Source organism: Apium graveolens, chromosome 8 (assembly GCF_009905375.1).
Source record: "Apium graveolens cultivar Ventura chromosome 8, ASM990537v1, whole genome shotgun sequence".
NCBI lineage: Eukaryota > Viridiplantae > Streptophyta > Magnoliopsida > Apiales > Apiaceae > Apium > Apium graveolens.
Window position 1 is genome coordinate 63453699 of NC_133654.1, and position 11189 is coordinate 63464887.

Sequence of the window (11189 nt, forward strand, 5' to 3'; positions counted from 1 at the left end):
TTAGCTTATTTCTTTGTAACATCATGATTTGATCTTTGAACCTTCTATTTATGCTTAAATTGTAATCACAGTACTTATGCTTCGGTGTTTTTGATTTTAGATAAAAATGGGTATTTTTGTCAAATTTTAATTTCAGTTAATTAGTTGAATTTTTCCATCAGTTAATTAGTGGTTGTTTAAGTTGTATTTTAGATAAAAATGGGTATTTGTTGAATTTTAATTTCAGTTAATTAGTTGCATTTTTCCATTAGTTAATTAGTGGTTGTTTAAGCGTTTGTTTTCTTATAAGTGGCAGAATATTAATATCACTGGACTTGCGTATCTAATATTTTCTATGATTTTTTATTTCAGGATGGAAGATGATTCATTCCATGTCAGGATTTACCACAAGGGTCAATTTCGGAATAATAGCTATGTTGGAGGGGACCTGGCTATTTTTAAGTATGTTGAGCGTGATAGGTGGTCTTACACGGTACTAATGGAGTATGTTAAGGATGACCTTGGATACTCGGAAATCGGAGGAATATATATAAACAAAGAAGGGTGGAAATTATGTGGCAATGATGCAGACCTTAATGAATATGATAAAGGAGTAGAAAATCTGGGCTACCTGGATTTTTATGTTGACAATGTGGTCGATCATAATCCAGCCTTTGAAACAGATGCAGCCACCTGTGGTGATGCGACCTAGGCCAAATCTATTTGCAGGTATTATAATTTCCATTTTCTCAATTTTTACTGCTCGAATCCACCATAGATATCACTTGCTTTTAGTTTTGATGACTACTTTATTACAGCTAAAAATGCAGGGAAACGGATGTTTGTGACCACTCACCAACTCCAACTGCAACAAAAAAGAAATAAGTTGATGTGCGCAATAGTCCTCGGAAGTCAGCATGGCTTAAAAATCCACAAGATGTCAACATTCCTCGTAGGTCTACACGTCTAATGAACAGCCCGAAAAAGTCAACACGGTTGAATAATCAAGAGGTTAACAGTCATCCAAAATCAGCTGGTCAAGATGTTCATGATGCAACTGCCAAAATTACAAGTGTGAAGAGGAAATTGGATTTAAAAAATCCACAGAATGAAGATGAAAATATGGGGGAAAATGAAATTGAAGTAAGACTTCATTATGTTCAGTTTTTTTTGCTAAAGTAGAGTATATTGTCATGCAATTCTAAAATTTGAATCATGTTTTATCTGCAGGACCTACCTCCACCCCCCCCTTACAGAGTATGAAAAAGCGCGAGCCATTAATATCACAAAAAATAATATGAGGTTGAAGCAGTTAGGCTTGGCTAAACTAGTGGAAGGTGTTAGAGCTGAGACGAAAGGAAAAGGTTCAGGAAAAGACGTTATTCAAGAGGAAGGCTCTGAATATGATCCTGGGGATCCTGGAGCAGAGGAAAGTAAAGAAGCTGAAAATGGAGAGAAAAAAGAAAGGTGTGTCATGTCTACTACTGGTTCATTTTAATTGGATATTAATTATGCCTACAAATTAAATTTTATTACATTATTGTTTTTTACACTACAGAAAAGTAAAAAAGAGCTGAATAGGAATCCTCTTGGTGGTAGACCAACAACCCGTTCACGGGTGAATGGTACAACTACCACAGAGAAAGATGCATCAACCGAGGCACTACATGCTTCAGTTCCGGTGGAGCCTGCTACACAAATTCAGTTTCCACAAAATTGAGGGGGTAGGAACAATGGCGGCTTATTTAGCTATACGGAAGCGTCAAGAGAAACAAAATGCTGAGAAAACTATAGAAATTGGTAGTGGAAGTGGAACCGCAAATGAGCAAGTTGATACAAATGATGCAATTTTTGATCTTGGAGAAGAATCTGAACAAGGTTAGCACCTTTAGTTTCGCAATTATCGTTGTTTCTAGTGTGTACTTGAATTATGTATGAAATGATTTGGTATTAATTATCTATCTTTCATACGTATACTTGACAATTACTGTTGAAGTTCTTAAAAAGAAAAGAGGGCCAACAATTGTGAATAAAGTTCATACAAGGCCCTTTGACAAAAGAATTGTCCTCGACATGAATAAGGAATTTCAACCTATATCTGACAGTGACAAAGTTGTGTCTGAATTTGGTCAATTTCTTAGGACATTGAAGAAGTGTGTGCCACTTACCTATAAATCTTGGAAAGATGGTCCTGAAAATTTAAAGACCACTTTGCTGAATTATGTCAAGGTATTCTAAACTGCAATTTTTTCAATTTCCTTGCTTATATTAAAATGTTGATCATTTGCAAATGTAAAATATTGGTCATAGTAGGAAAATTGTATTTAATTGATTTTTCTCAATTTCCTTGCTTCTGAACTGAAATTTAAACAATTAATTTATGATTTGCATGTAAGCAACGATACATATTTCCTGATGAGTTAGAAGCCTGGGTGTTGAAGTCAATTAATGCTGATTGGAAGGGGTACAAGAGTCGTACCAAGACGAAACATTTTACTGCATATGACACCGATGAGGAGAGGTTAGCAAACAGGCCTGTTGAAATTCCCCTTGAGGAATTTAAACTGTTGTTGCAGTATTGGGGAGATCAAGAAATTCAGGTATACCTTTATATAGCCCAATATCGTCTCTTCTATGTATTTAGTTACACTGAAATATTTTCATCATTTTTTCTGCAGACCATGGCCCAGAAAAATGCTAAGAATCGGCATACATATGTGGACACACATACTGCTGGTACTAAATTATTTTCACAACTTCGACATAAGATGGTATGTTCTTGACCGTTCTCAAAGGAAAATTTGAATTATTTTTACTTGCCTTCTTTACTGTTCTGACAAGAGATATTTGATTTAATGGCATATATTGGATCATTATGTAATGAAAAAGACAGTGTTGAAATTTCTTTATCTAAAGAAATTTAGATAAAGGGTTTTTAGATAAATATTTTTTTTATTTCATTTTTTTCTTTAAAAAGTCAATATTGGTTTGAGTAATTTTAATGGATTTAAATTTGCATCTAGGTCAACGATTCAGACGCAACAGTTTTTGTTAAGACTCGAAAAACAAAAGTCGGTCACAAGTATAAAACTGATGGCAGAGTAACTAACTTCATAATTATAAGTATTCTTAATTTTGTTCATCACCTGCTAGTCTTAATTATGGATTACAAATATTTGGATTGACTTGTTTCTGGCTTTATTTGGTAGGAAAAAATTGAAAATATCTTGGGAAGTGATTTATCAGGACCAACTGATGGTGTGAATGAGCTTCTGTTGGATGTAAAAGGACATGGTCCTTCTTGGCTTGTAGGGAGATCTGTCAAGCCTGTCAAAGGTTCTAGCCCGACGAAGTCGCAAATCAATGACTTGACAGAAAAGATTCGGGAAGAAGTTACTGCAGAAATGGAAGAAAAGATGAAGCAGCAAAAAGAAGAAGTTGACGCAAAGATGAACAAGATGCAGGAGAACTTCAACTGGGCGCTGAGAAAACTAGGTGAAGCAAACCCTAGCCTCAATGTCAATATGGCAGAGCTATGCACCACAATTTCAAGTGACCATGATGATGGCACTCCTGTTACCATGGTCACTCCTATTACTGGAGGTGGTTCTACCTAGTCAGAAGCGTTCTAGCAGTATTCTCGTTCTACTTTGTTTTTCTCAGTACTACTATGTTTAGATTTTGAATTGTAACTTAAACTTGTTTAAACTTCTGCTTTTGTTTTGATGGCGAAGGTTGTGGTAGTATAGGGAAACTGATGGTAGTATTGTGAAGGTAGTGGTAGTATGGTGATGGTTGGTGGACTGATGTTTATGGTTTGTGTTGGTTTAAGACAATGGTCTTATTTATGGGCATGTTAATTTACAAAGAGTTCCTCGCATTTTTTTTATAAAAGCGTTGCAATAGGTCCTTATAGTGTTGCTAATAATCACTAAAAAACGTTGCTAAAAATACTAAAAAGCATTGCAAAAAACACTAAAAAGCGTTGCAAAAAACACTAAAAAGCATTGCAAAAAACACTAAAAAGCGTTGCAAAAAGGTTGCATCGATACCCCACATGTGGGCCCCATTGTGGGGCCCACAAATATTGTACTGGTAGCCCAAACCCTACTGTAACACTTTTCAAGACCTATTGCAACCACATTGGTGTTGCAATAGCACGTTTCTGTAACGGATAAACAAGGGTTGCAATAGGGTGTCACCGGGATAGCAAAAAACTCTATGGCAACGCCTAAAATTGCAACCCCAAAAAAGAGTCGTCATAGCCTTTTTTTGGCCTTTAGCAACGCTTTTTTGGCCTTTAGTGACGGTTTCTTGGGGTTGCGGAATCCAGTTTATGGTGTAGTGATAGAACCACACTGCTCATAGAAATATATTCTGATTAACAAACCTCTATTGGAATTTTCGTCAAACATGTGTGCTGCATAATAAAAAAATAAAAAATAAAACATATCAACAAATAACTACAAATATTGTCAGAAAAATAAATGAGATACAAAAATCAGTCTCATTATTAAGTAACTCGGGAACATATATACTTGATTTCGTAGAACCTGAATCCTAAGAATTTGTATATCGGAACAAACTATTCTTCTTCGCCATTATAATACACCATCATTTAAAAAAATACGAAAAGAATGATAAGAGCTTTGGAGATGAAGACATAACAATGTCTTATTAATTAACATAAAAAACAAATGGATGAACATATATAAAACAAACAAATCGTGCATATATGATAATAAAGAGAAAAGAAGATAGGATCCATGGATATAATACAGAACTATAAAGAGAAAAGAAGATTGGAAAATATATTGAACTGATTGTAACGCAATCGACGGAGCAATGGAACGAAGGCGACGATGATGGAGGCGGCCAAGGTTAAGAGATCATGTTTTTAAAGAATATATTTCAAAAAAGGAAATCAATAATTATCATTGAATTAGTGTTGTAACAGATGTGAGAAAATCATGCAAATCTTTCATTAGATAAGATGTTTAAATTTTAAAATTCAAAAATTTTCCATGTTTAGCATTTTGATGGGTAAAAAAATGGGTAAACTTATATGGATATATCCATGGATATATAAATTTTATAATTAATATGGATCATGGGTAAATTTATTTACCCATCGGGTAAATTTTGTGAATATATCCATGGATGTAGTGATTTTATACTTAATATGGGTTATGGGTACCCATTTGAAAAATAAGTAAATTAAGGAGTAGTCATTAAGAATATATAAATGTTGATGCGATATTCATATTATTAGAGGAAGAGCTCCCTCGTTTTTATCCGAAAGAGTAGTGCCTGGTACGTTAGGTCTGGCGAATTGGTTTACAAAAATTTTGACGAAGCAGGTTTAATTAAATTTTGCATGTGTATATGTGTATACACGCAGATTTATATTTTATTATTATGAATGTTATTAATTATACATGTTATACATAAGTACTTGAAAACATTCTTCAGAGTCAACTAATGTTATTTAACATTTTTGTTACTGAAAATGGTAAATAATTGACAGACGTAAAAATGACGATAGTTATGTGTCAGCAAGACAACTGCGCGATGGAATGAAACAACTACCACCAGCCTAGCACGGCGGAGGATTTTCCACGTTACAAGTCAAACGCCGGTGGTGAGTTCATAACACGTATTTAAATGAATTAATTATATATAGGGTAAATGCGGGGGTGCCACAAAACAACATTACAGAACTTTAGACTCGTATATGCGGCCAAACATCACGCATTGTTGTAATCTTGACCCCCTTGCCAATTTGTACTTTACTACATTTCCCTTTTTTTCCTTTACGTGTATTGTTTTTCTAATTAATTTCATATGCGCACTCACTGCTCAAACTCTTGTAATCCAGCTATTTGGACTAAACTTCTACCATTATATACTCCCTCTATTTGTTTTTTATTATATGATATTTGATTTTTATGCACACACTTCTAAGTTTTTTGACCGCATACTTAGAATAATATATTTCAATTTTTTCTTTTTGTGAATAAAAATATATAACTAAAACTTTAATTTAGAAAAATAAAATTTTAAAAAATATTATTTTATCTATACGATCAAAGGACTTAGAATTGTATGTAACAAAGTCAAACGACATATAAAAAAAACAGAGGGAGTAATTTATATTGTACTTTTTGTAATTTATTTTGATTTTTGTTGACCTTAAATTTAATATCCGTATTCTTTTTTTTTTGTAAGTTTCGTTTATTAGTTTATTACAAAACGTGAGTGGTATATAGGAATATAAGACAAATTTTGTATTTGTGATTAAAATTTGAACTCAAAATTTTACCAGAAGTTGACGGAATTTTTTCTTCGTAGTCGGACCAATTGCAAACACCGCCGTAAATAACCTAATTTGCTGCAGTGTTTTGATGATATTACAAAATAACCTTACTGCAACTAATAATTATTTAATTGAAAGTATCCTCCAAATTTACTTTATGCTCAATCGAACAATCTTTTGATGAGAAGACCTGGTCAAATACTAATAATAATGTTATTAATAAAACGAAATTTCTGTTTTTATTCCCCTAATCAATTTTCTTACATGATGTGCTACAAATTTCCTGTTAAAGCAAATTAATTTTTGTTATCCTAATAATGTAAACCTAAAGTGCAAACTTTTAAACAATAATACAAACAAGAAGACTCGGCTATATTTAATTGTCAAAACCTTCTTTTAAAAAAGTAGGGAATTGGGGATACAATTTTCCATTCAAACTTCTACCAAAATTACCTACTTCTCAGTTCTCACAAAAATTAAATATTTTTTAAAAAATATAACACCTTAACCAAATCTTCTTGTCAATGCTTAAATAAAGACCCCCTTGATCAAATCTCGTCAATTCTTTTCTCTCTTCATTTTTCACTTGTTCACCGGCTTCCTCATCATGTCTGATCAACTAAGTGATCATGTCTATTTTCATGATCCATTTCATGATCATCATCGATTCTTTACCTCGAATTCTTCAACCATTGCAGCTGATCCATCCGCTGATCCATCCTCCTTATACACCGACTGTTTTCAAGGATCCACTGATTATGACACTCTTGCTAATACTTTTGGCATGTCACCTTCTAATTTTGTACAAGCCGATTCGACTACTTTGAATGATCAAAAGGTGAAATTGGAGAGCGGAGAAGCTCCGGTGACACCGAACTCTTCTATGGTCTTGTCGTCCTCCACTGAGGCTGGTGATGATGAAGATGCAAACAACAGCAAGAAACTAGAAAAGAAAGGGATTTCTGAAGATGGAGGAGTGAGCTCAAAGAAAGTGTAAGTTCTACACAATTTACTTAATGTGTGTGTGTGTGTTGACTAGTGAAATGAAATGGTCATGTATACATGTACAGAAGCAAGCCTAAAAAGGGAGAGAAAAAGGAGAAAGAACCAATATTTGCGTTCATGACAAAGAGTGAGATTGATAATCTTGAAGATGGATATAGATGGAGAAAATATGGGCAGAAGGCTGTCAAGAATAGCCCTTACCCTAGGTTAATTTGCTTCTTCTTTAATATTCATTATTTTATACTACCTACAAACTTTCCTTAATTATGAGGTTAATTCATTAATATATCTTGATTCTTTGCTTTAATGCTACATCTAAGTATGCAACTCTTGAGTTTTTGCTTAGAGTTGATTGTTAAAATGGGAATGCTAGCTACCTTTGCGTATATTGAGTAAAAATCCAAAAACTTTCTTGGTCCAATTATTGTCTAGACTTTTAAAAAGGAGAAAACTAGGACTTGTGTTCACACGTACTGCATTAGGGTTTTCAGTTTGTGAAGTACGTAATCTTATCACTTCTAATATTCAAAAATATATCCCTTGCTCGCACAAAACATATTTACCCAACACATAGCCTCTTGCTGTAGCGGTATCTTACTCGCTACTTTTACGAAATGTCGATGGTTCAAACAGTATGTTTTATCAGCAAAAAATAGCATGTTTACACATATCTTAAATAATTCGTTAATTTGGTTGGAAGCTAAACTTGTTTTTTCAATTGACAATTAAAGAAAATTGTGAATTACTTAACAACTTTCGATTAAATTTCTTGTGGCAGAAGCTACTATCGGTGCACCACTTTAAAGTGCACGGTGAAGAAGCGTGTAGAGAGATCATTTCAAGACCCTACAACAGTGATAACAACTTACGAAGGAACACACAACCATCACTTGCCATCTACTCTCCGAGGATATATTGGCGGAATTTTCCCTCATTCTATACTTAATCACGAAAACCAGCTGGGCAGACCCGGATTTCCTCATCATTTAGTTCAAATGTCTCCAATGAATCAACTTATTTTTAATTATGGTACTGGTGATGGGAGTGGATTATTAAACTCATCTATGCATCAGCAACAACAGCAGCAGAATCATATGCACAAATATCCGCATCTCCAGCTTTCGGATTACGGTCTTTTGCAAGACATTGTTCCATCCATGGAAGGTTTTAAACAAGAACCATGACTGATTAATGAATAGTTAATGTTGTTATCTAAATCTTGTAAAATCTAACTATGACCTAAGGGTTTTCTCTCTATATATAGTAGGTATCTTATGATGTACCTCTCCTTTTGGTCATTCAGTGCTTTAATATTAGAATTAATGTAGTAATTTTTCTTGTTTGCTGATAATTATATGTTGATGAAACTATGTTATCAAACACTGGGTATTCGGTAAATAATTAACCAGTATTTTATCTTGAAATTTATTTTTGGAAGAATATTTTGGTCATACTTGTCAGGATATTTAACGTAATGCTACACATAAGAAGAAAACTTGTGCAAATTTTTTTAGAAAAATATTGGGCAGTTTATCAAAAAAGTATAGTATAAATATATTTTTATAATTTAGACGAATCAAAGCATAAAAAAGACTAGACCTAAAAACTTAAGCGCATATGCTATAATTTAAATTTTTAACAGGCTCGACTGCTATTGTGACTTTAACTTGTCCTGGGCTGCGTAATCGCTCCTGCAGGCTGATTGTGGCGACTTGCAACCAATATATGTAAGAACAGATGAAATGATTTTTAATAACAATGTAATACAGAACTAAAAAAATATAAACTTCATAGAACTTTATTATATATTATACAGACAACGTAAACGAGTCAAATCGTTCGTGAGCTGCTCGAACTCGACTCGTAAAATATTCGAATTATCGAGCCGAGCTCAATGTTTTCGAATTCTTTACCGAGCCGAGCTTGAACTTCTAATTCCTCGCACTACAACAAAAATTACTAAATTCCACCATCAAATATCGGTGAAATTTAGCTAAAATCGACCATATCCGGTGGATTTTACTATAAAAGCGACCGAATTATGTTGGTGGCTTTTAAGAGGGTGGATTTTAAGTTTTCCGGTGGAATTTATATAAAATCGACCGAATCTTTGTTCGCTTTTATAAAATTTAAAATTTGAAATTCAAAATTTTGTGAAAATTTGAATCTCCCGCCCCTGAATAAATTAGACCACAATCGGTCGATTTTAATATAAAATGTTTAAAAAAAAACCACCCCCACCCATCAACCGTCGGCCACCACCGGAAAAAAATTCCGGCAACTCCATCTCTCACCATTTCAACCTCCGTTTTGCTTCTCCCTACCTTTCTCTCTCTTTCTCTCTCTCTACAAATACAAAACAATAAGATTCATCAATTTACTTCACTAGCTTAAACATTATTCAAATACGAAACACAAATGTAGTAAATATAACGAGAAAAAACTGACAAAAGCAACATACCCTCCGCCAGTCCACCCCACTCAAATCACTAGCTTTAGCGGGTCGAAATCCATCCAGGTGAACTCAAGCACTCTGTTGGGCCACTTACCCGAACCCACCACCTTCCATCCCCATTCAAACTGCAGACACCACTGACCCGTCTTCTCTCCACCGTGTTGCAAATCAGAAAAAGCTCATTCTCAACTGTGTAGGTCCATTTCGGCTTTATGGAGAACCGGTTGTTGTTGCATGTGTTAATGCAGGAGCTGATTATTTAGATATATGTGGAGAGCCTGAGTTTATGGAGAGAATGAAAGCTTCATATTTTAAGAGGCTGTTAGAAGTGGTTCTTTAGTGGTTTCAGCTTGTGGTTTTGACTCAGTTCCCGCAGAGCTGGGGATGATGTTTAATTGCAGGCAATGGGTTTCGCCAGCAGTGCTGAATCATGTTGAAGCTTATTTGACCTTGGAATCGGGGAAGAAGCTGTCTGTGAATTTTGGGACATATAAATATGAATACTTACATGAATATTATATGTATGTATAAAGGTAAATATAGGTAAATTATATTATTTTAAACTTATTTTAACATAAAAGTCACCGAATTCGGTTGTTTTTGTTGTTTCAAATATTTGTAATTTTTTGAGGGAAATTTCCCGCCTATATTACTGAATTTAATAAAAATAAAAGTACAATTAAGATTAAATTCCACCGATTAAAAGCGACCGACAATAAATTCCACCGATTAAAAGCGACCGAACTTAAATTCCACCGCACGCGGTGGATTTTATTCATTCGTCAACAAAAATTCTAGTTAACTTTAAATTCCACTGAAATCGGTGAAATTTAATGTCGGTGGCTTTTAGTTGGTGGAATTTAGTTATTTTTGTTGTAATGTCGGCTTCTAAGTTTCGCGAGCCTTATTGAACTTCTATTATTTTTAATTTTATATCATAAATATATTTTTACATAACAAAATTTTGAACCGAACCGATCATATTTCGAGTTTTTGTTAATATTTACTAAAATCAATCAAGATTTTGAGTCGAACTCGAACCTATTAAACTCGCTTTTGGATGATATAGATAGAAATGTAAGGTGGTTGTGTGTGTATATGAGTGTATAGGAGAGAGCGTAACCTCTAAATCCTTTTTCTTTGGGGTATTTATAGCTCAAGGGTAGGGTTTACGAGTTGGTACCTTTCGATCAGGGCCATTTGTTGCTGGGGACGGAGGACGTGTCCAATCAAGGACCTCCTTCAAATGTGCCAAGGGCGTCTTGATTGTCCCAACTGTTGATTATTGATAGCTGTCATTGTCACGTGCCTAGACTTGTGCCTCACGTGTTCTTCCATAATAGGCTGTAAGATTGGCTTGTTCTTGGATTGGGCCCTAGCTGGGAGATTGACTTGTTCCTGGGTTGGGCAGGAACCAGGCTCCTCTTGTGAGTC

The 11189-nt window shown here is 34.3% G+C and overlaps 1 protein-coding gene and 1 pseudogene across 2 annotated transcripts; both read left to right on the forward strand.

Annotated features, from left to right (window-relative positions):
- The first annotated feature begins 6719 nt into the window (after positions 1-6719).
- Positions 6720-8622, forward strand: LOC141678236 (WRKY transcription factor 71-like). Of its 2 annotated transcripts, XM_074484500.1 has the most exons (3): positions 6720-7288; positions 7366-7506; positions 8079-8622. In XM_074484500.1, the coding sequence occupies exons 1-3, from the start codon at positions 6903-6905 to the stop codon at positions 8482-8484; spliced, it is 933 nt and encodes a 310-aa protein (XP_074340601.1). In that variant the 5' UTR covers positions 6720-6902; the 3' UTR covers positions 8485-8622. The 2 variants fall into 2 exon arrangements, with proteins under 2 accessions (XP_074340601.1, XP_074340602.1); XM_074484501.1 differs by lacking the exon at positions 7366-7506.
- A 47-nt stretch (positions 8623-8669) lies between these two features.
- Positions 8670-10286, forward strand: LOC141679643 (putative mitochondrial saccharopine dehydrogenase-like oxidoreductase At5g39410; annotated as a pseudogene).
- Positions 10287-11189: the final 903 nt, after the last annotated feature.